At 47.9% G+C, this 25,330-nt stretch overlaps 1 protein-coding gene across 1 annotated transcript in view; it reads right to left on the bottom strand.

Annotated features, from left to right (window-relative positions):
• Positions 1–25,164, bottom strand: part of FLT3LG (fms related receptor tyrosine kinase 3 ligand) — a 30,679-nt gene extending 5,515 nt beyond the window's left edge. Inside the window, exons 1-5 of the mRNA XM_083708005.1 lie at positions 24,846–25,164; positions 3,708–3,805; positions 2,409–2,531; positions 1,527–1,580; positions 656–802 (exon numbers count right to left, since the gene is read on the bottom strand). Of these exons, the coding sequence (XP_083564131.1) occupies positions 656–802; positions 1,527–1,580; positions 2,409–2,531; positions 3,708–3,743 (360 nt within the window). The 5' untranslated portion in view covers positions 3,744–3,805; positions 24,846–25,164. The remainder of the gene's footprint in view (positions 1–655; positions 803–1,526; positions 1,581–2,408; positions 2,532–3,707; positions 3,806–24,845) is intronic.
• Between the last annotated feature and the right edge of the window lie 166 nt (positions 25,165–25,330).

The following is a 25,330-nucleotide window of genomic DNA, read 5'->3' as shown; positions in this document are numbered from 1 at the left end:
GGCACAAGAGAAAAAAGTCACGCCCAGCAACTTCGTCCTGATGTATAGTGAGCCCACAAGCCATGCCACCACACCTTAGGAACTGGGGCCAAATTACACGTGAAGTTGCGGCACTTAAACGGGGCTACTTCTGTTTTGAAGACAAAACAGCCGCAGGCCCCTACTCTGGATCAGGGCCCTGTGGCAGTTTCCTGCTGAAAATCGCCCTCTTCCTCAGCTGTTCTTTACTCCCACTGGTGCTGCTGACTGCAGGCATTAACTCTGGAGCCCAATAGGTTTAAAAAGTTTGAATTAGGTAGGTTTTAAAGAAAATGCAAGCAAGACTGGATTTCTCCATTGACCTTAGAGGCCCATGGCTGCGTTTCAGCTTGTATTTTGCTTTGGAAGTTAGGTAAGTTCACCTTTCAATGTGAACTGAATTGAAATTCTTCTCCATTCCTACCTGGCATGAGGAGGGGCCTGGCTTAATCTGGAGGGAGGAGCACCTTGTGGTATTTCATTCTGATCCAAATTTTAACTTAATTATTTTTAAATATCCTTAACAAATACAAATAATTGCTAGCGTTTAGGACTGGTCAGGTTCAAAACAGCTATTAGATGAATAAATAAGAGGGGGGAATGACCTGTGCTGCCTTCCAAAGCACCCATGACCTACCTCAATGTTACATCCTTCAATAAAGGAGGCAATGTGATCTGTTATATTGAAGAACATTTTCTCCAGGATTCTCCCGGATACACTGGCCAGATGCTTCAGCTTTTTGTTTATGAGATGAACTTCCCATATTTCCTGGCAGAATCCATCCTGGGGGAAATTATTGGGGGAGTGGAAATATAAGGAAGGAATGCATGATTAGGAAAAAGTCAGGGGTGTATTCTTTTTCGAAACCACTAAGAACGTACAAAGCTGCCATAGGGCTCATCCAAACTTACCTTTTGACCCACGTTTTCCAGGCTCAGGTCCACACTTTAAAGCTTTGTGTCCAAGCACTCCTTTTTTTTTTGACCCAGATATTTCCCCATGAAAACCTGCTCTTTGAAGCAGAAGCACAACAAACAGCAATTCAGGTTCCGCCTACCCCCAATTGCTGTTTGCTCCAATTCAGCTATAAAGAGCAGGGGTTTCTTTTTTGAAGGAAAGCTCCGGAGAGGGGTGGGTGGGAAAGGGCACCTGGATACGGAATTTGAAAGCATGGACATTTCCTGGAAAGCACAGAGAAAAGATAAGTGTAGATAAGCCTTTATAGCGAGTCAGACTTTTGGTCTATCTAACTCAGAATTGCCCACATAGGCTGGCAGCAGCACAATTGACATAAGAGGAATTGTCTTTCAAATCCTTCCACTCCTGGTGGAACTTCTGCTTTTTGTAAAAGGAGAGGTAGTGCACATTTTCGTCTCCACGCAAAAATTCGCTCCTGAATTAAAATAATTGCACCTGATCAGCCCTTTCAAGTAACATAACAACACCATGGTAGGTAACATATGTCTAGCTGTTTCCTTAGTTAACAGGTTGTTTTTTAAGACTTTACCGGTTTCAGGTTGGATGGCATATCTACTGGGTAATTGAGGAGCAGGTACTGCTTCTGAGGAGAGAAAGAGATAGGCCTGAGTTGAATGTGGGGAGAGGATGGATTAAAGAGCAAGAAAAGTCTATCCACAAAATGTTTCTAAATAGGTTTTAAAGGTCCCTCTAGGTCAGAGGTTGGCAATCTAAGGCCCATGGGCCGGTTCTGGCCCAGGAGCTTCCTCGAACCGGCCCACGGCCGTTCTGTGGATCGGCGTGGGGAGTCCATGCTTTTTTTCACGGCACTATTTTTTTCTCAGTGCAGGGATCAACTTCCGTCCCAGAAAAGCGCTAGAAATAGCAGGTGTGCATGCACATGGGTGCTCCTCACCCAGAGGAGCGCCTGTATGCATGCGTACGTGCTATTTCCAGCGCACTTCCAGCACAGAGGAGCGCCCACATGTATGTGCACATGCTATTTCCGGCACTCTTCCAACCTGGAAGAGCACTGGAACTAGCTTGAGCACATACACAGGCGCGCACAAGCCGGCCCACCAAGAGGTCTGCCAGGGAGTGGACCAGACCAGCCTCAAAAAAGGTTGCCAACCCCTGATCTAGGTTTATCTAGATGAGCCTTCATCACCCTGGCACAATTCTCCATGTTTTGGACCACAACTCCCATGAGCGCTGCAGTGTTGCATTTCTACCTGCAGGGCCAATTTCAGGTGGTAGCATGGGATGATTGGCTCAGCCCCTTGGCAATTAAACTCTATGGTCCCTACAACACTTTATCATATCCCCAATGCTGTTCAACATCTATTTGAGGGAGGTTCATGCTGAGTTTTGGCACCTATTTTTCTAGAAAAATAGCACTGCCCTGATATAGTCTGCTCGAGGGCACACTCACCAGTTCTTTAATTTTAGATAAAAAAAGCTGAGTGTTGTTCGTTGACTCAAACGGAACATGTTGAAAGACGCAATTCTTGCTTGACTCACATTGGGTGAGAAACAGCAGCAGCAGAACAAAGACCTAGAAGGAGAGGAAAAAATTCTTTGGCTTATATAGTAAGTGAAAGCTCAAAAGAACTCTCAAGCATCTCTCAGCTAGCATGCAATGCAGACCCAAACTTCCATCTTCAAATATCTGAAGACCTGTCACATACATGACAGAGCAAATCTGTTACTTGCCTGATCCTCTTTTAAAGGCATCCAAATCTTACCCTCCTTCCTTTACAGTAGAATGGGAATGTTGGCATTGGACTTTCCCAAGAGACAATGGAGTGTGACTCCGGGGGTGAAGTCAAACTAACGGAGAATCATAGCACTTGCTGTGGCTGCAGAGACCACCAAAGTGACTATTTCAGGGTGCAAACCTAGGCAATGGAGTTCCTGGGCTGCCCAGATGAGAAGACCCCCCTCTCAGCCTCACTAATGTGGCCCAAAGGAAAGCAGAGCAATACGTTTGGCATCAGTTTGGCTACAGGAGTTGTTGGAAGGTGTACAAGACACCATTCAACCACTCTGAATTTGTGTAGGGCTTACTCCATAGCTTTTTCTTCTCCCAAAGATGTCTTGCAAGGCCAGGGGTATGGAGGGTTTACTGCCAAAACCTTTCTCACCAATGAGTGTAGCCACAAGGCAGCAGAGGTTGAGAATCAGAGTTTTCCTTCTCCCAGGTGAGCTCCCTTCCCAGGTTGACAAGCCCCATCTGCTCCTCATTTCCCTCTGCAGCATGTCATACTGCAACATTTCCTGCGGGTCCCAGTCGTTTGTAGCTAATAGGTAAACTCTACAGCTCAGTGGACTGACAGTTGGAGAAGACTGAAAAGGTGGCGGCGAGGAGAATGGAATAGCCTGGAAGAGGCTGATTGCAGAAACATTCCCCCCGTCTGCAATCACAAGGGCAAAAAAAACTTTTAAAAAAGGGAAATCTGCGTTGCTCAAAAAGGCAGTGAATGATAGAAAGGAAATTGCTTTCTGAGTAATTTGCTTTCTGTCATTCACTGCCTTTTTGAGCAACGCAGATTTTGAGTGCTGGAAAGCATGCATTGAACTAAGGCCACCTGGTTCTGGGGAGATAATGGTGATGCTGTAAGGAGAGGTCCAAAGAACCTCCCTCTTCCTCTCCGGCCACCATTCTGGACTAGTATATCAGGAGAAGCTGAGGCCTCCTCCTTGATCCTGCCAATTGTTTTTGAAAACTTACCACAAAAGACTCTGGGGTTGCATGGCGCCAAATCATCTCCACATGGTCTGGTGGATGACCAACATGCTGAGGATTACCCCTCCAGAAAGGGGGGGGAGCTGTGGGGATAAAAGAAAGGATGGTTAGGGGTTAAGAGGCCAAGGAAACACGGACTTGGGATGTAGCAAAACCAGCATTTACCAATGTGGGGCCTTCCAGATGTTTTGCACTACAACTTATGCAAAATAATAAAAAATACCTAACATCAGGGCTTCTTTTGAGCTGGAACTCCCCGGAACTCGCCATTATAAGGGAACAAGGGAGGCACTCAGGGTGAGTTTCAGCACCTCTTTTTCTAGAAAAATAGCACTGGTTCACATGAAACACTGTTTATTCATTTATTCATTGCATTTATCTTCCAAGGATCTCAAGGTGGTGAACATGGGTCTCCTCCTCCCCATTTCATCCTCACAACAACCCTGTGAGGTAGGCTAGGCTAGGCTATGAGATGGTGACTGGCCCAAGGTCACCCAGCTGAATGGGGATTCAAACTCTGCTCTCCAGGGTCCTAGTCCAACGCTCTAACCATTACGCCGCATTACGCATAATGATTCTTCAGTCATCCACCATTTGACCTGTAGTGGGGGATTTCAACATCCACGCAGGGGCCAACTTGATGGAGCAGCCTGCAGCATCAGAGCCTCCATCACATCCATGGGGTTGTCTCTGTTGAAGTTCCTGTGTGTGTGATTCCACAGGTTACGGAGTCAGCTGTGCGGCTGTATCTGTGTGGGAGAAAGGGCGGCTGGAGGTTGTCAGGAAAGCACTGTTTAATGTATGGATGAGATATAAGGATTTGCTTGAAAGTAAAATGCCAAGGTGGCTGTCACCAATGGAGGCTAAGGCTCTGAAAAAACTTAATATGGAGACAAATTGGCCAAAATATTGGGAAATTTTGGAACAAGTTGGAGATAGATTAAAACTGCAGAGCTTTGACAGTTTAAAAACTAAAATACGAGACTGGCTTCATTATTATCAAATAAGGGAGGTTTATAATTTGGATAAGAAAATTGGTTTTCAGGTGGAAAAATCAAAATTGGAAACAGAATTGTTAGATCCTAAAACCAAGAATCTATCAAGAATGTATAACGTGCTGTTGAAATGGAACACACAAGATGAAATGGTTAAATCTGCCATGATTAAATGGGGACAAGATGTTGGGCATAACATTATGATGGCTGACTGGGAAAAGTTATGGACCACAGGTATTAAGTTTACGGCATGTAATGCCTTAAGAGAGAATATAATGAAAATGATTTACAGGTGGTACTTAACCCCAGTCAAGCTGGTAAAAATTTATCATTTGCCCGATAATAAATGTTGGAAATGTAAAGAGATTGAGGGCACATTCTTTCACCTTTGGTGGACATGCCCTAAGATTAAGGTCTTCTGGGAGATGATATATAATGAAATGGAAAAAGGTATTTAAATATACCTTTCTGAAGAAACCAGAGGCCTTTCTCCTGGGCAATTGGTGCGAAGGGAGGACAGAAATATTTTTATGTACGCCACAACAGCAGCAAGAATACTCATCGCAAAGTATTGGAAGACACAAGATCTACCCACCCGGGAAGAATGGCAGACGAAGGTGATGGAATATATGGAATTGGCTGAGATGACTGGCAGAATCCTGGACCAAGGAGAAGAATCGGTGGAAGAAGATTGGAAAAAATTTAAAGTATATCTTCAAAAATATTGTAAAATTAAGGATTGTTAGAAAGATGTTGGAAAAAGAAAATTATGTGGTTTTGGTAGAAATGATATAAAGGATTAAGTAAAAATGAATTGATGAAATTGATGAAAGAGAGAACGTAAAACTACAATATATTAAATCAAATTATTTAGATAAAAACAAGGTTGGAAGGATTTGCTGAAATAACAATTCAAACTAGAATACAAAAATGGGAGGTGTGAGGAGGTCAAGGAAATAAGTAAAGGAAGAAAGTTATGTAAAGGTTTAATCTGTTCTTTTTCTTTTTTAAAAAATGATTGTATTCTTTTTATTCTTTTGATGTTGTATTTTTTTTGTATTTTGTATTTTCCTTTTTTCTTTTTGTAATCTTTAAACTCTGAATAAATATTATTAAAAAAAGAAAAGAAAAGAAAGGCCGGCTGGAGGACCTGCCTGTGGGCAGTGAAACTCGCTGGTGAAGGACACCTCTTCAGGACCGGGTGCCAGGAGCTACTGAACATGAGTAGGCTAAGCCCCGGGGGAGAAGATGGCAGAAGTCCAGGAGTCCTACACCATCCCATTTGAGAGGCTCAATGGGCAGAACTGGGAGGATTGGTCCCGAAGCATGTTGCTCTGGTCACAGTCTTATTGTTTTACAGCAGCAATTACAATTGGCAACCGAATTAATCGGCTGCTGATTAATTGCTGTAAAATAAACGCTTCTTAGATTAGGAAATAAGCTGCGTACAAAGACTTTTCTGCATGCTTGAGTAATCTCTGTTAAGTTGTGGGTGAACATATCAGACGACATAGCGATTCTTCAAACAGCTCTTGTTTATTCACAGGCCAGGACAGAACTGAACTGAAGGGTTCAGCCAGCCTGCTTATATAGAGCTCCACTAGAACGCAACAGTAACCACACAGAACACAGACCGCTGTGCACAATCTCTGCTAAATGCCGGGGCAACACTGAGTTGCAGTGGAAGCGTACCGGACGTTGAATTCCACAGTCTCAGCACAGCACCAGCCTGATGGATGTGGCAGGTCACACTCCCAAGACAGTCTTTTCAACAGGAGGGCTGGTTGGTGCGCCGACAGGTTTTTCTAACTCCCATTGTTGTGGATGGAACATTTCTTGGTGAGGTTTGGTTAGTTGGCAGCCCCTGGGAATTATGAGACCCGGCCTGTTAGGTTGGCCTGCCCCCAGAGACTTATGGAATCCACTGGATTCCTGAATGCTCTGGGGAATTTTCTGACTGACATGGTGGGTGCTCCTGTTGACGTAAAGCAGGCGAGACCATTATCAGAGTGCTGCCTCCATGGATGAAGACAGTATGCTTCTGAATGCCAGTTGCTGGGAACCGCAAGATAGTCATGTCTTGCCTGAGGGTTTCCCACAGAAATCTGGCTGGCCATTGTGAGAACAGGCTGCATTTATAAAGCTGAATCAATTTTGCAAATTTGCACAGAGAAATTGCAAACTGGGAAACTGCTGTCCTTCAAAATTCACACCTTGCCATGCAATTGTCCAACCAAACAATGCTTGCAAAAACACATATATTAAGTGTGTATAACAATGAATAAGTTTGTGGAAAATAACATATAAAAGGTTATTATGTTAGGGGAAATAATGGCTTGCAAAAATTGCTGCAAAACGTGGAAAACTGAATTTAAGATTGGAAAAAAATGTGAACTTGGGGAGTGAAATTGGCAGAGCCTTCCATCCGTGCTTCCAATGGAAAGAACAAAGATGTAGCAGGTTTAATATTTAACTGAATCATAGCATTCTCCTACTTATTCTCCTAAATAAACCACAATAAACCCAAGCCTGGTTTGTTTCTTGATTGTGGTTGGTTTACAGCTTGTGCACACCTTAATTTCCGTAACCACAGTTAATTGCTCACATTAGGTCCAAGCCCTGCCAGTGTAACATCCTGTCCAACATGCGTCTTCCAGGACTAAAATAGGGACTTACCAGCCAAGTAAGAAATTCTATATATGAGTAAGCAAACTGGAGCTTCTTTTCTCCTGCTCTGGAAGGTTGGACTCGAAGCAACAGCTTCAAGTCACAAGAAAGGAGATTCCGACTAAACATTCAGAAAAAACTTTCTGAAAGTAAGAGCTGTTTGACAGTGGAAGAGGCAGCATTTGAAACTCCCATTGTTCTAGGCGCGTTTTACGACAGGGAATTCCATTAGCGCGAGCAGTTTCTGAGCTCTGGGCGCAGTACTGAGCCTAAGATTTCAGATTAAAACTGCCACGGCTAGAAGAAAAGGACCTTTTTATTATTGATGCACCGTAAAATGTGTTCTTAATGTTGCAAACAGCCCTGAGATCTTTTGATAAAGGGCAGTATATAAATTGAATATAATAATGATGATGATGATGATGATGATAACAACAACAACAACAACAACAACAATGCTAGAATGTGGATGTTGTGGTCTGTGAGTAACAAGTGGCGCTCAGCCTAAAGATACACTGCTTTACCCTGGCTTTTGACAACTGAAATGAATATTTTTAAGGCCCACCTTACTTCTGTAATTGTAAATTGTTTAAAAATGTTTTTCTTTATTTAACTTTTTTTAAAAAATTGTAACCCTCTCTGGGGCTTTTGAATGAAGGGCAGGTTGTTGTTGTTGTTAAATAAGTTGCCTACTTTATTTGCACCATTTGTTTTAATAAGACTTTGCTTTCCTTCACTCTGAGATTTTTTTTTTGTATGTGTAGCACATGCATGTTATCCTCATCATAGACTGAGTAAAAGAGGTAAAGAAGATCAACACCCAAACAGAATCACAGGTGTCTTTGGAAGTAAAACAGAGACAGGGCTCCTGGATTGCATTGTAAATTTGGAACAGGGACTTATTAGTGGGTTAGAAGACTAGAGCATAGGGTTTTACAGATTGTCCCACTAGCAAGCGATGAGAAGACTCATACAGCAAACAGAGGAGCATACAATTAATTCATTTATTATAGCCTGGATGTTAATCATTTGCTTTTGCTAACCTTTTGCTAACCTAGATTCCAGTTAAGGAAGCATAGCAGAGACAGCTGTAATCATCAGTAGATGTGAAAGATTGTTGTTGTTATTATTATTATTATTAGGCCCACAGAGAGAGATATGGGGAGGCACATAGAACAATACATTACAATGCTATGCAATCCTGCATTGTTTCAGACCCCACCCACTTGGGGCTCTGACTCCACCCACCACTGGCTCTAACGCCACCCACCATTTTCCACAGCCCCTGGTTGACTTTCCTATGGCCTTTAATGGAAAAATAAACGAAGCTTCCTCACCCCTTCCTTAGGAAAGAGCTTTTCTGTACGCTGCCATCTGTTCCTTTTTAAACAGAAGATGCCAGAAGTGAACTTGAGACTTTCTGCATACAAAGCTTTTATCAGTGATCTCTGGCCCTTCTTGGAAAGCCGTAATAGCACTTTGCCAGTACACAATGGCAGGATTTTAAGCTGTTTACCTTGCCACAAATTAGGTGTGTGCGTGGGCAATGACTGGAATACAATGGGCGGGAAATGACATCATGTGAATTCCCCATTAAAAAAATTGGGTGAACCAAGAGTGGCAACTCCAAAACCAAATTAAGAAGGATACCAAAAAGCCACAAATGATTTGGGGTGCAGGGCAGGAAAAGAGGGTGAAAGCTAAATAAGGATTCGGAAAGGAGAAGAGTGCTTTTCAGTTAAGTCATGCCTGTGCAAGGGGCCACCAGACAGGGCAAAAAACTACCTGACAGGGCCACCAGAGGCAAAAAAGAAAAGGGACAAGGTACAGCTACTGAAATTCCTTCTTTAACACAACTATTAATGATACAGGAGCACTGCCTGATCTGTTCCTTACCTGGCCACCTGGTAAACCTCTCTCCAAACTCGGCCAAACAGAATAACAGATGAAATTTAGCCTGCAGGTTGCTGCCAAATCTTGGCACAATGGGACGAGATTCCATGTGCATTCTGACAGGGTCTATATTAGCTGCTATTATCCGGGAAAGAGGCGTAAGACTGAAGAGACCTGGGTCAAACCAAAGGCCCACCCATCCCAGACTATTGATGCTCACAGCAAAGACCCGGGTGCCTCCAAGGCTGCTTCTGCACTAGGGGTTGGGAGTCAATGCTAGTCCTACTCAGATTAGAGCCACTGAAGTCCATGGCCTGGATGAACTTGGGTTTGTTGATTTCAACGGGTATTCAACTCCTGAGAAACTATTCAGAATGTATAAAGACGTTTCAAATGTTTGCTGGAAAATGACAAGAACATGAAGAGACATTTTATCATGCCTGGGGGGCATGTAAAAAAAAGCTAAAATATACTGGATACGAATACACAGAATCATAAAATCATAGAACTGTGGAGTTGGAAGGGACCCTGGGGGTCATCTAGTCCAGCCCCCTGCAATGCAATGCAGTGCTAATAATAGGCTTCAAACCCACAATTCTGAGATTAAGAGTCTCATGCTCTCCGTGGATACAGCAGATTTTAAAGCTTACTGTTCAGTTGAAGCCAGAACTCTTGCTTTTCGGGCTAGGGGACACGCAATTAGAAAGGGGTTATGGAAGAGGACTGCAATACAGTGGTAAGGTAAAGGTAAAGGGACCCCTGACCATTAGGTCCAGTTGTGACCAACTCTGGGGTTGTGGCGCTCATCTCGCTTTATTGGCCAAGGGAGCCGGTGTACAGCTTCCGGGTCATGTGGCCAGCATGGCTAAGCTGATTCTGGCGAATCAGAGCAGTGCACGGAAACGCCGATTACCTTCCCGCAGGAGCGGTACCTAATTATCTACTTGCACTTTGATGTGCTTTCAAACTGTGGTACCTTGGGTTAAATATGCTTCAGGTTACAGACGCTTCAGGTTACAGACTCCGCTAACCCAGAAATAGTACCTCGGGTTAAGAACTTTGCTTCAGGATGAGAACAGAAATTGTGCAGCGGCAGTGGGAGGCCCCATTAGCTAAAGTGGTACCTCAGGTTAATAACAGTTTCAGGTTAAGAATGAACCTCCAGAACGAATTAAGTTCTTAACCCGAGGTACCACTGTACAGCCTTGATGATGACTTCATTTCCCTGAGAGAAGAAGGTGTACTATTGCATATGTAAGGATCTGGAACTTGCTTTATTTATATAGAACGAAAGCAGAGTTCTCAGGAAGCTCAGCTCTGTCCTGGTAGCATATTCTGCATTTTTCCTCTCAGGGCCACTGCATTAGATTGCATACAGACTCCGCTAACCCAGAAATAGTACCTCGGGTTAAGAACTTTGCTTCAGGATGAGAACAGAAATCGTGCTCCGGCAGCGCGGCAGCAGCAGGAGGCCCCATCAGCTAAAGTGGCGCTTCAGGTTAAGAACAGTTTCAGGTTAAGAATGGACCTTCGGAATGAATTTAGTACTTAACCCGAGGTACCACTTTATATGCTTACAGCCGTGAGATTGCTATAGGCCATGTATGTTCAACGCGACAACCACGGTCGACTCGAGGTTCAAGCACCCTGCTCAGCCGCAGGCTTTGCCCGACGCCCAGTCATAGCTGTCAACTTTCAGATTTGAAAGTAAAGGATCAGCAGCCTCGAAAATAAGGGATCAGAAGCCTCACCTGTCCCGAGGACTGTCTATGGGATATCTAACAATCTGGGAAAGCAGCGGGAAACGCTGCTGGAATAAGGGAATTTCCTGGGAAAAAAGGGAAGGTTGAGAGCTATGCGCCCAGTCAGCTGGCCACCCGGGAAAGGGAGCCGAAAGAAGGGCAGAGAGAGAGAGAGACCACGATGTTTCTCCTCCCTCTCCCCTCTCCTGCCGGTTCCCATGGAAAGAAAACCCTCTCCCTCCTAGTTCTGCATGGATGCTGAACTTCTCCCACCTTTCCAGCTCCTGACCAGCTGCATTAATTCAAAAGTAAACCACTGCCCCTCCCCCCACGGAGTTTTCCCATCCGGTAAAGGGGGAATTGGACATTTGGGGACGTGTTGGCTTCCCGTGTGCACCAATGGCCCTGGGAGGGGGCTGGTGTGTGTGTGTGTGGGGTAATAATTTTTTAAATTATTTTTATCATAATTGTCAGAGCCACCCGAGGTCCCAGCTCACAAGAGACCAAAATCCAGTCCAAGTTATATACAAAAGGTTTTATTGAAGAACATTGTTGTCGTTACATCCAAGCTCCGTGGCTCAGCATCTTTTACCCTTAGATGTTTGAAGTCCCCTCTGAGTCAGTCCCGCCCCTGCACCAGCTTAAGAGGCTTGTACTGCTCCACCTTTTCCTCTCCTTCCTTTTCCGCAGGGTCTTCCTGCCCCCCTGTGCTCCCTCCCTTCGGGACTCCCCCGAGGCTGAGTCTTCTGACGCCTGCTCCCCCCTCCTTCGTGCTTTGGGACCAGGCTCCTCCTCAGGGCTCTCCTCATTTCCGCGCGCCTCCACATTTGAACTTGGCGCGCGTACGTTGCCTCTGACCTTCCTTTCGACCGTTACGCTACTCTCGGTACTACACTCCTCCCCTTCCGGCAGGATGTTCTGCTCCGAACTCCTTCCCCTCTCTGCTCCCTGTTCTGCTCTTTCTGACACACTGGTAACTCCACCCCCTTCACTCCGTTCCGACGGAGAGGCCGGTCCCGATCTCCAACCCCCACTGGGGATTCCCTCTTCGTTCCCCTGCTTCTGACTGCTTCCCTCTCTACTGCCCCTTGGCCTGACCAGGGGGGCTCCCTTTTGGGAATCCTCGGATTCACTTGACGGACTCACTGACAACCTCGGGTCATCGTCGTCCTCTTCCTCGTCACCCTGGGACCCCTCCCCCTCGCTCTCTGTCCCTGAAACCCTGACATCCATCCCCCCCTCGAAGCCCCCCCTTCCCCCCTCCCGCCCATCGGGTGCAGGTTGTAGGAGCTGCAGCTCTTCGGAGGTGGATGCAGGATACAGGTTGTGTACCTCCATTTCCTCTGCTTGCAGTTCGGTGTATGAGTGTTCGAATTCGGGTTCTTGACCCAAAGTGTTCTCTTCTCCCTCTTCCATTGGTACCTCGTCTGGTGCTGCCGGCCAAGGTCCCGTCAGCCATTTCCTGCGCCAGTCCTCCTCTGGTTGCTCGTCCCACCAATAAGAGGGTTCTGTGTCCACCCCTGAGCACGATCCCCTGGGCGGGCTAGATTCTGGCGTTCTCTCCTCAGCTGAAGAAAAACCCCGGAAAGTACTGTCTGAGAGTGTGGGCGTAAAGAGCCAGTCATCAAAGTACTCGGCTGGCATGGGTCTATGCGGGAAAAGGGCATGGAACTCGTCTTTTAGAAGAGGTTCGTCTAAAGCGTAGCCCGGCACCCAACCGTTGGCACTGGCTGGAGTGCCCTCTGTGGCTAGAAAGTATTCTACCCCCTCTTTCCCCCATCTCGAGTCCAGGATTTCTGTGACCTCGTTGAGTGGTTCGGCCCTAGGCGCCCTCTCCCTCTCCTGTGACTTCGTGTGTAGTTGCGGGACTGTTTCAGACTCCTGAAACCTGTGCGGTGCCTTGTAGGGGGTGAGCACCGACCTGTGAAATACCGGATGCACTCTGGAACCTTCGGGGAGGGCTAGTCGAAAGGCTACAGGGTTGATCTTAGCCTCCACCTGGTACGGCCCTAACTGCCTGTGCCCTAGCTTCTTCTTGGCCAACGACTTGGCTGGCATCGCTTGGGCCGCTAACCACACCCAGTCCCCCACCTGGATCTCCTCCCCCGCTCTCCTGTTTTTGTCTGCCTGCACCTTATATGCTTGCTTGGCCAGCTCCAAATGTCTCCGCAACTCTTCGTGCACCTCCTGCAGCTCCGCTGCAAACTGGTCGGCTTCTTGCGGCACCCCCTCTCTCGGTGCCCCGAACCCCGGGAAGGTTCTGGGATGACGACCGTTGTTCGCGAAGAACGGCGTCACCCCTGTGGACGCGTGCTTCGTGTTGTTATAGGCAAACTCTGCCATCGGCAGGTAGTCCACCCAAGCTGCGGGTCGCTGATTGGCGTAACATCTCAGGTACTGCTGCATGATCGCGTTGACCCTCTCAGCTTGGCCGTTGGTCTGTGGGTGTCTCGCCGACGTAAGGTTGATCTTGACGTTCAGGATACCTAAAAGCTTCTGCCAAAAATTGGAAACAAACTGGCGCCCCCTGTCGGACAGGATGGACTGCGGCAGCCCATGCACCTTGAACACGTGATCAATGAAGAGTTTGGCAGTCTGTTCCGCCGTCGCCACCTTTGCGCACGGAATGAAGTGCGCCATCTTGGTGAACAGGTCCACAACCACCAGTACCGCCGTCTTCCCTCTGGAGCTGGGCAGGTCAGTAACGAAGTCCAGGGCTACCCTCTCCCACGGTTGCTGTGGCGTTTCCAGCGGTTCCAACAGCCCCGCTGGCTTCTGGTGTACTGGCTTGGACCTTTGACAAGTGTCACACCTGGCGACGTAATCCGCTACCTCTCCACGCATCCGAGGCCACCAAAAGTCCCTTGCCACCAGTTCTATTGTCTTCTCCTTGCCGAAGTGGCCCGCACTGGGGGCGTCGTGCAACTGCTGCAGAACCTTTGCGCGAAGCTCGTCGCTTGGCACGTAGAGGGCACCTTTGCGAGTTAGCAGCCCGTCGCGTAGTTGGAAATCTTCGCCACTCTGCACACCTCTGCGCAACTCCTCCATTTTGGACTGTGCGAACTGATCCACTTGCAACGCGCGTCGCACCGCGTCCAGATCTACTGTGATGGCAGCGCACGACCACGCCTGCGGTGCGAAAATGTGCCTGGCTGCTACTGGTGTCGCTTCATCGAGATATTGCGGTTTCCTGGATAGCGCATCGGCTATAACGTTGGAATCTCCGGGGATGTACTCTATCCGGAAGTCGAAATCCGCGAAGAATTCCGCCCAGCGCATGTGTCTCTGGCTTTGGAGCTTCGCCGTGTGCCAATACTCTAGGTTCTTGTGATCCGTGCGGACCTGTACTGTGTGCTTGGCTCCTATGAGGAAGTGTCGCCACGCTTTGAACGCTGCGTGAATGGCCAACAGCTCTCTGTCCCATATGGTGTAGTTTTGCTCCGCCTTGCTGAGCTTTCGGGAGTAAAAGGCACCGGGTCTCCAGTTCCCATGTGGATCTTCTTGCAGGAGCACGGCTCCAACCGCCCTGTCTGACGCGTCGGTCTCTACTCGCATGGGCCTGCCTGGATCCACGTGCAGCAGCTGCTCCTCGGAGGCGAAAAGGCTTTTAAGCTTCCGAAAAGAGCGCTCCGCCTGTTCCGTCCACACGAACCTCTTCTTCTTGGAACTCAGAGTGTCCGTGATCGCTGCTGTCTCCTTTGCAAAACCTCTGATGAATTTGCGGTAGAAGTTGGCGAAGCCGACGAATCTCTGGACTTCCTTCCGATTGTGTGGGCTCTTCCAGTCCAACACCGCGCGGACCTTGACGCTGTCCATGGCCAGCCCCTTGTCGGACAGCTTGTAGCCCAGGAAATCCACCTCCGTCACATCAAACTGGCACTTCTCTAACTTGGCGTAGAGCCTGTTCTCCCGTAGTCTTTGCAGGACTTCCTTTACGTCCCTCTCGTGGGCCTCTTCCGTCTCCGAAAAGATCAGGATGTCGTCGAGGAAACACACACATTTCTTGTAGAGGAGTCCCGCTAGCACGTGATGCATAAAGGCTTGGAATACGTGAGATCCATTTTGGAGACCAAACGGCATAACTCTGTATTCATACGTGCCCAGAGGCGTGAACATGGCCGTTTTCCACTCATCGCCCTCCCGGATGCGTATGAGGTTATACGCTCCACGCAGATCCAACTTGGTGAAGATCTTCCCCTTCCTCACGGTTGCTAGGAGATCATCTATCTTGGGCATGGGGAAGGCCTTGGGCTTGGTCATACTGTTTATGAACCTATAATCCACAATGAGTCTTTTTTGGGGCGTGTCTTTCTTCTTTACAAAGAACACAGGACTGCCCCCCACTGCTTTCGATTCCCGGATGAATCCACGCTTCAAATTGTGCTCTATGAACTCCCTGAGCTCTTGCATCTCGTCCTCAGACATGGAATACAGTTTTGCAGTCGGCAACTGCGCCCCCGGCACCAGGTCGATGGCACAATCATAAGGTCTGTGGGGCGGCAACTGGTCAGCTTCCTTCTCGCAGAAAACCTCCAGGAACCCTTCGTACTTGCTAGGTACTGCCTGCACCATGCCAAGTCGCAGCTGGTGCTCAGCCCCCTCCTCCTGGCAGGACTGGATGCAATTTTGAGCACAGTACGATGAGCAAAAGGTGATCTGGCGTTGGTACCACGCTACAGCAGGACTGTGTCTCTCCAGCCAACTCATGCCTAATACTATAGGCGTGTCAGACAGTTGGGTGACATTGAAGCTAATGACTTCTCGGTGATCTCCTATCCGCATCACCATGGGAGGTGTCTGTTGCACAACTTGCCCTCCTAGCAATTTCCTGCCATCCACCGTGACTACGTTCAGAGGCGTTGTGGCGGGCAGAAGCGCTATGCGATGCTGCTTGACGAATTGCATCCCCACGAAATCGGCGTTGCTCCCCGAATCGATCGTGAGGGGCACTTCTAGGGTGGTCCCATTTGGCAACTGAAGTGTTGCAGTGAGCTGCACCGCTGGCTTGGGTGGTAAAGGGTCTGTGGGTTGCAAAGACGCTGGGGACTGTTCTACAGATTTGCCTGGCTGAGCCCCAGCAATCCTGCTTGCAGCCAGGCATTGTCGTTTCCCTGAGGTTCCTCTTCCTGGATCACTTCTGCAGCTACCGTCGCTAAAGCTGCAGTGTGCTTCTGGAGCCTCTGGGGGCACTCTTTCGCCATGTGCAGTGCACTGTCGCAGATGTAACACTTCCTGGTCCCTCTAGGAGGCTTCGCCTTTACTGCACCGGAAACTGGGGCTCTGGCTGTTGCTTGAGCCTTAGCACCACCAAGTTCCATCGGCTCCTCCCCCTGCCTCCCTAGCGGCGAGGGATGTGACTGACTGAACTCCCTGGGGATGAAAGAAGACGTCCTCGCTGGTGGACGCACCTGACGTTCTTCCTCATTGTGCCAAGGACGTCCCTCGTGACGTATCCCAATCGCCAGAGCCCTCTGCACCACCTCCTCCAGGGTCTGAGGTCTGTCTCCCCTGGCAAGTTCGTCCTTTATGGGACCGCTGAGACCCTCCCAGAACAAATCCCTCACAGGTGTGCAGTCTTTCTCCCAGCGTAACGCAGTCAGTAAAGCAAAAAATCTGGAATGGTACTGACGCACAGTGGCTTTGCCTTGCCGCAGTCCAAATATCTCCCTGCGTGCAAGATCCAAATCTACGGTTGACTGGAAGCAGGCATCCATCGCTTTAATGAATTCATCAGAATCGCGGCGGGCAGGGCCATCTTCACGCCACAAATTGCGCAACCAGTCTCTGGCCGGCCCATGCAAGTGAGAAACAATAAACCCCACTTTCTCCTCCTCATCTTTAAAGTCATGACGAAGCAAGTGTAATGCATACAAAACGTCTGCTCTGAAACTGGGGTAGTGCTTCAGGTTCCCATCGAAGTGGGTGACTAGGCTGCCCCCCCGCCTTCCAAGTCCAATGCCCTCTGATCTGGACCCTGGGAACCCTTCCCTGTTTGCACGCTCCCACCTTGTTTGCAGGTCCTGGCAGCGCTTCTCCATTTCGTCATGCTTCTTCTGAGACGCAAGGACTGCAGCAGTGAGTTCGGAAACTGTAGTTCGTAGTGCTGTCAGCTGATCCTCCGCACTCATGGCTGTCACCGTTTGTGAGCTTTGCAAAAAAAAAATTTGCGTTCTTTGGGAGGGGACTTACTGTCAGAGCCACCCGAGGTCCCAGCTCACAAGAGACCAAAATCCAGTCCAAGTTATATACAAAAGGTTTTATTGAAGAACATTGTTGTTTTTACATCCAAGCTCCGTGGCTCAGCATCTTTTACCCTTAGATGTTTGAAGTCCCCTCTGAGTCAGTCCCGCCCCTGCACCAGCTTAAGAGGCTTGTACTGCTCCACCTTTTCCTCTCCTTCCTTTTCCGCAGGGTCTTCCTGCCCCCCTGTGCTCCCTCCCTTCGGGACTCCCCCGAGGCTGAGTCTTCTGACGCCTGCTCCCCCCTCCTTCGTGCTTTGGGACCAGGCTCCTCCTCAGGGCTCTCCTCATTTCCGCGCGCCTCCACATTTGAACTTGGCGCGCGTACGTTGCCTCTGACCTTCCTTTCGACCGTTACGCTACTCTCGGTACTACACTCCTCCCCTTCCGGCAGGATGTTCTGCTCCGAACTCCTTCCCCTCTCTGCTCCCTGTTCTGCTCTTTCTGACACACTGGTAACTCCACCCCCTTCACTCCGTTCCGACGGAGAGGCCGGTCCCGATCTCCAACCCCCACTGAGGATTCCCTCTTCGTTCCCCTGCTTCTGACTGCTTCCCTCTCTACTGCCCCTTGGCCTGACCAGGGGGGCTCCCTTTTGGGAATCCTCGGATTCACTTGACGGACTCACTGACAACCTCGGGTCATCGTCGTCCTCTTCCTCGTCACCCTGGGACCCCTCCCCCTCGCTCTCTGTCCCTGAAACCCTGACAATAATCATAATTTATTATTTATACCCTGCCCATCTGGCTGGGTTTCCCCAGCCACACATATAATAATATTAAGTTGAAGAATGACAATGGGAGAGTGTGGTAGATCACTGCCAGTTTTTTTTTTTTTTTGGTATTTTTTTGTTGCGGGGTCCATCTGTTGCAGTTTACTGTCATAGCAAATACAGTGGTACCTCGGGTTAAGTACTTAATTCGTTCCAGAGGTCCGTACTTAACCTGAAACTGTTCTTAACCTGAAGCACCACTTTAGCTAATGGGGCCTCCTGCTGCTGCTGCTGCTGCTGCTGCCGCCGTGCCACCGGAGCACGTTTTCTGTTCTCATCCTGAAGCAAAGTGCTTAACCTGAAACACTATTTCTGGGTTAACAGAGTCTGTAACCTGAAGCATATATAACCCAAGGTACCACTATACAGGACTTAGATCAATAAGGCACCTGATTAGCAGTGCACAAAATTCCATCACAAAAATTGTAATTTATCCGCATAACGTAAACAGAAATTAAGAGAATTATATATACAAAACTTAATACATTACCATTTTTAGCATAACAAGAAATCTTACAGTGCAATTCTATGCATGCTTACCCAGAACAAAGTCCCACTTAAGGCCACATTCCCACCCCCCCTTTTTTTACCAACAACCAAAACCCAACAGTGAAACCCCCCAGGCGGCAGATACATTGAGTATACATAATCAATAATAACATATTTGAATCGACCTTATGTACAATTCTATATACATTAACACTCCTCGCTCCACAAGGTTTATTTAACTTTTAACATTTTAATTGCCCCAAATTGTTCAAATCTACCCAAATAATTCAATATCTTCTCAAACCAATCCTCCTCTTTCTCACTGACCTTAAAACCTTTCATTCTGTGTATCTTCACAGTTAAATATTCTAAAATTATAACATTATTCATTTTTTTCCTCCATTGGTTCACCCTTAGCTCTTCTGCATTTTTCCAATGACTTGCTATAACCTGCCTGGCCAGTTTTTTTTACTGTTGGATGGTGGATGGCGACCTGTTGGATGTTGGACGTGCCTGCTATATATATGCACAAAGATGGAAAGACACAGCCCTGCCCACTACAGAAGAATGGTGATAAAGCTACTGGACTTGGCTGAGATGGCAAAGTTAACATGTATAATTAGAGAAAAACCATTACTGACATTTGTTAAGGACTGGAAATTTCTTAAGGACTTTTTGCATGAAAGAGAAAATGAACTCATAGTAACTGGATTTAAAGATTGAAAAAATATTGTAGCTGCAAGGACAGAGAGCCAGAAATCCTTTTATTGTTTTCTTCTTTATCCTTCTTTAGTTTTTCCCCTTTATTTTCCTTTTCTCTCGCTTTCTCTTTCTTTAGGTTTCTCCTTTCCTTTTCTTCCTTCTGATTTTGCTCTCTAAGTAGCTGTTTCATCTCAGTATAACATTAAAAAATACTCTGTAATGGGTATGTATTTTTGTATATCATTGAATAAATATCAATCAATCAATCAAAACCATAAATGTGATTGAGAATTTCTTTCAAAGACATTGCTGCCTCTCAAGATTTTCCATCCTTAGGATCATAATATCTCCATACATAAGTCCTACAATTCACACTGACAAACGGCCTTGCACTGATCTAATGCTAATATAGCTAGCTGGTTTTGGGTGGTGGTTATTGCTGGGTTTGGGGGTTGGTTTTTTTTTGCAAATTTTATTATGCTGACAGGGCTATGGTCTTACAGGATCAGCAATATCAGCAGGGCTCTTCTGCTTTTAAGTTCCAGTCCCTTCCTCCATTATTCTAACAGTTTCCCCACTCTCACTTCCTTGCTGCACAGAGAGTAAGCAATAGATGCTTATAAAGTAGAGGGGAGGCGTTTGGTCCACGTGTTGCACCTAGTTGCAAAAGATCTTGGTGTTTTGCAAAGCTCTCCAATGCTCAGTGCAAGAGGGTTAAACAACTATCTTCTCACATCTTCTCCAACCCCATTAACAGGCTGGTCATCCACCCCATGAGCTAATGCAATATGCATTTTCTAAACTCCTTCCCTTTATGTTATTTGCTTGTTTAGAAGAATTTATAAACTGTGTATTTTAAAAAATCCATTAAGTGGTGAACACAAAACCAAATAAATGAGTTAATATGAAATATGGATACAAAGTGTCTCCCGGCAGGAATAAACGAATCAATTTTAGTTGCTTGTTTTTCCAGTCTTAAGTTCAGTCCCCCATGTTTCCGCAATAGTTTTGCTTTTTTAAAAACAGTGACAATTCATCAGCATTCTAGTGCAAATGTCTCCAAATGTGCAAACGTTTATGTGCAAGGTTGCCCAAAGTTCAAAGTGATTTCCGCCCTTTTGGTTGTGGGTTTGTTTGTTTGTTTGTTTGTTTGTTTGTTTGTCACATTATTTTCACGCACACCTAACCTTAGCACATGCATCTGGATAACGGTACTGCAAGCTTCGGAGAGCTGCAGATTTCAAAAGGCGGCTGGGCGCAGGAAAGCACAAAGGAGGTGTGTTTGCCTTTAAATGTGAACGAGCTTCAATTCCCCGGTCCCACACACATTCCTAACTCCAGATCAGGTGCAGCTTGGCGCTAAATGACACATAGGGACAGCTCCGAAAGCAGCAGCTCCTTAACTCCTATGAAGAAGAGAAGGGGGTGTATGGAATCCCTCTTGGTTGAGCTGAGCTGCTGACAGCTCTGCAAACAGTAACAGCGAGACATCTCCACTGTTTTGCAAAGCTTTAGCGCAACAAGGAAGTTCCACGTAAGGCCCACTGATAGCCCTGGGGGCAGGGGATTTAGGTTCTACCTTTCTGCATGAGACTAGCTTATTCTTTTTAAATGAATTGTTTATAACACGTTAAATAAAGAAGAGGAAGGAAAGTGGGGGAATCCCATTAGCTCACATTGAGAGTACAATGACCGTCCATCCGTCCAATTACTATTCCGGCTGAATAGTCAGAAATATTAAGATGACAGTGAATATTTCACCCATATCCATGCACTGAAAAGAATGGGGAAGAATAATCCACCACTCTGCTATATTTTAAGTAGCCAAATGGCTAGAAAGCCTGTGTAGTGTAGCAGGAAACAGGGTACTGAACTTCCTGGGGTTCCAAGTCCTCACACATCCATGGGGCTCCCACAACAATTAGCTCAGGCTAGCCTACCTCACAGGGTCGTTAGGAGGATAAAATGGAATAACAACCACCACCACTATCTAGACTGCTCTAAGCTCCCTAGGGGAAGGATGTGGTGCACAAGCAATACAGGTGTATCAAATTTCTTCTGTTTCTCATGTTCATGCGTGCATGAGTGCCATTGCTTATGTGGTCAAAGCCACAAGAAGCAAGAGGAATGTGTTGGGGGGAATCCCCAGGTATGCAGAAGTACAAAAAAATACTTGAGGAAATCAATCTGTAAGAGCAGGGAGAAACCCAAGGCCCCCCAGGATTAAGCATGCTCAATGACTACAGAATGCTGACTGAATGCTGGGGGAAGGATGAACTGAAAACGGAGTCAGAGGGGGAACGGAAAATTGGGGGAGAGGGCCCCAAACCACAACATTTTATTGCAGGTCCTAGCTGTTTACATGGCATGCAAGTGTTCTGCCCTCCATTCTGCAAGTCTGTGAACCAGTGGCACCAGGTATATGGGGTGAAGGGGGCTTCAGCACCCCAATATTTTTTGGCAGGGTGCGGTGCCCCCTAATATGGAGGGGGCCACCCCTGCCACTGCCAGGAGCCCTCAGTGTGCCCCAGCCCCAGCCCAGGAGCCAGGCGGTGTCTGGGACAAGCGTGTCTGCTTTTGCTTGTCCCAGCCTGGTGCATGCCACCAGCATCACGTGACACGTCACATGACCGCGCCCCCTCATTGTGGGAGGCAAGTCGGCGCCCCTGCCGTGAACACACCATACATGTAAAGCAGAAGGCCCCCACCCAAGAATCTGGGAACTGCAGTTTACCCCTCACAGCGCTACAATTCCAAGATTGCTTAAGCAACGTCCAGTTCCCAGGATTCCAGGATACGACTGCACAGTCAGGATCCAGCATTATTCTTAACAGGCTGCCAACCCAATAGCTTGACCATACAACAAATGGAACCTGCAACCAAATCTTGCAGTATGAGTGAGGTATATTCTGCAACGTGCCATTGGGCGTCTCCAGACAACCTGTTTGTTGAACATTCATCTGGGTTTGTTCACAGGGAGATCAGACAACATGGGCTATTTAATGAACATCCATTCTGATTTGTTTGTGGAGAGGCTAGAGGATGTGTCAAAACAAGCTTTATCTCACCCTCCCCAGTGCATTTCCTGTGGGTTTCTTCATCATCATCATCATCATCATCATCACCATCATCATCTTATTTCATAGTTAAAACCATGCGCAAGGCAGCTTATAACATAACAAGATTCACATATTGCAAGCATAACAAAAGTATCGTAATAAGCAATAAATGAAAGGCACCAAAAAGCACACAAACAAACTGAAACAATCACCACATAAATTGCCCAGGTATGCAATCACAGTGCATTCCGCATCGTTCTGCAATTGCTTCCCCCCTGTTACTGCCATCTGGAGAGGTACTCTTGCACCACAATGCAACAAAAGTGGTGCCACCAAAACAAAACCAGAACGTTTCATAGAACCGCAGAATTACAGAGCTGGAAGGGACCACAAGGGACATCTTGCAATGCAGGAATCACAGCTAAAGAGCCATCCAGCCTCTGTTTCAAAACCTCCAAGGAAGGAGAAGTCAGAAAAGCTAAAATGCATCTCTGGGTTATTTGTGGGGCATAAGAATTTGTTCATTTCCTGCTCCCCCCCTGCAAAAAATATAGTCCGGCCCCCCACAAGGTCTGAGGGACAGTAGACCGGCCCCCTGCTGAAAAAGTTTGCTGACCCTGTCCTAGACTCTAGGACATGCACTAATAGAAACAAAGCAGTATATGTCCACCCCAAAACCATTGCAGGTACAAGCTGTATGGAAAGCGAGACGGAGTATAACCAACTGCTGATACTATCGTGAGTACACAACCCACAACACATCTGGAGGGGCCCTGGGCTTCTTCTAGATTCTAGTCAGCCATGCTCACTTCCAGGATACTCCATTCCATTCCAACCACATTTTCCTCTCTCCTGCATGAAGACGTACTTCCTTTCATGTGTCCTGGATCTTCCCACACAGAACCACAGAGTTGGAAGAGACTCCCAGAGTCATCTAGTCCAACCCCGCCCCACTGTCATCTCTGTTGAATGTCTACAAGTTCCAGTGTTTATAAGAGGAGAAGGGGAAGTTCCATCCACTTTCTCAAGAGGCATGGATCATTCCTTGCTTTTTCTCTGCTTGCAAGCATTTGGTTTGGAGAAAGCACGTTTTGATAAGTCAGCTGGCGGCAGAGGGCGTGTTCTGATATGCACGCGGTTCCCAAGATTCAGGGCCGCCTGTGCGAATCTGGCATGCTACTGCCCAAACCTCTGATCTCTGCTGAACTGGACTAGGACCGCATGGCAAAGATGCCGCAGGCAAAGATGCCGCAGCGCAGAGGCACTGCTTCAGTTGGCAGGATGGTTTTGTGTGTGGATGGGAGAGCGGCAGTGTGCAAAACTGTCCGAGCTGCTTCTGCACCTCTCTATTGAATAAGCAAGAGAGAGACAATAAAAACAGCCTTGAGCACATGGGGAGGAGTTGTGGCTCAGTGGGAGAGTGCCTGACTGGCATGCAGGAGGTCCTGGGTTCAGCCCCTGACATTTCCAGGTAGGGCTGGGAAAGGCTTTATCATACAATTGTAGTGCTGGGGGGGGGGGGACCCCAATGCAGGAATCTCAGCTACAGCATCCCCGACGGATGGCCATCCAGCCTCTGCTTAGAAACCTCGGAGGAAGGAGAGTCCACAACCTGCTGAGGGAGTCAGTTCCACGTCAGTCTGAAACAAGCTGCAGAAGCCGTTCACTTCCAGAGATAGGTCCCATGCACACTGTGCATTTAGAGCACACCCAGGGCGCCTCTGGAAAGATTCTGGGAACTGTAGTTTTTTAAGGGTGCTGACTTTACAGGCCGGACAATTCCCAGTCCTCCGAGCAGACTATGGTTCCTGGGATTCTCCACTACTCTTCAAGTGGGGAGCAGAGGCAACTTCTTAATTTCACCTGTCACTTTTTACCATCCCTTTCAGAACATGCTGCCAGGTCCACTATCCCCATCTACCATAGTGGTGCCTACACTGACTGGCAGCAGCCCTCCAGGATTTCAGGCAGGGGTCTCTCCCCACTAGCCCCTTTACCTTCAAGCCCTGCCCCATCGGAGGCCCTTCTCTCTGTCCCCCCCCCCCCCGCAAATACCTATATAGGCACCTCCTTGATACAAGGGCTGGATATAAATCCATAAATCATCGTGAAGCTGAGAAAGAACCACAAGGAGTGAGAGAGCAGCTCAGTCGGCAGAGCCTAAGGCTCTTCACCTCAAGGCCCCGGGTTCGAGCCCCCCATTGGGCAAAATATTACTGCGTTGCAGGGGGTTGGACTAGATGACCCTAGAGGCCCCTTCCCGCTGTAGAATTCTGTGATTCTATGAAGCCTCCGCGATCTTGGCGCTTGGGGGCTCCATCTGCAAGCGCGGAAGCCAAGGTTGGAAGCGGCAGGTCCCCCCCTCTCGATTTCCCCCCTGCGCCGATCCCCTTGCCCTGACTGCTGGCGGCACGCACGCGGGAGGCGCTGGGTTCGAATCCTGACATCTTGCCATGGTAAGCCGCAAGGAATCGGGAAAACGCCCGGAGAGCCTCTGCCAGTCGGTGCCGACCCTTCGCTGAACCGAAGAGGGGAGCTAGTATTTCCCATAACACCCTAACTTACCTATGAACGATCGAGGTTTAGAGGGAGGGCGGAGGAAGGGGGGGTTTCTCCCCAGCGTCGTTCGGGCTTCTCACATGCTCGCGAACCCCACGAGAAAGCAGTTGCCTGAGGACCAGGCTGCCTGGGTTTTGTTTAGGCGAAAGTGAAAGTCTTTCCGAAGGGGGAGGGCTTGGTCCGGGGTGACGCCCCTCCTCGCTCCCCCGCACCCCCGTCCCCAAATATTCGCGGTGGGGGGGGGGGGAGAGAGAGATTTTCCCGCACGTCGGGACGCCCCCACTCGCCCGCCCCCGGGGCTCCGCAGCCACGAGCCCAAGCCGCGCTCGGGGCTCGGTTCCGCCTCTCCACGTGTCCCCGCAATCGGCCAGAAGGAGAGCGGCTTGTGCGATCTCGGAAAGGGCGAGGGTTAGATTAGATTAGATTAGATTAGATTAGATAAATTTATTGTCATTGTCCGTATATACATAGTATACACAACAACGAAAATC

The sequence above is a fragment of the Podarcis gaigeae genome, assembly GCF_964106915.1.
Source record: "Podarcis gaigeae genome assembly, chromosome: 13".
In the NCBI taxonomy this organism is placed as follows: domain Eukaryota; kingdom Metazoa; phylum Chordata; class Lepidosauria; order Squamata; family Lacertidae; genus Podarcis; species Podarcis gaigeae.
This window is presented reverse-complemented; position numbering and strand designations above follow the sequence as displayed.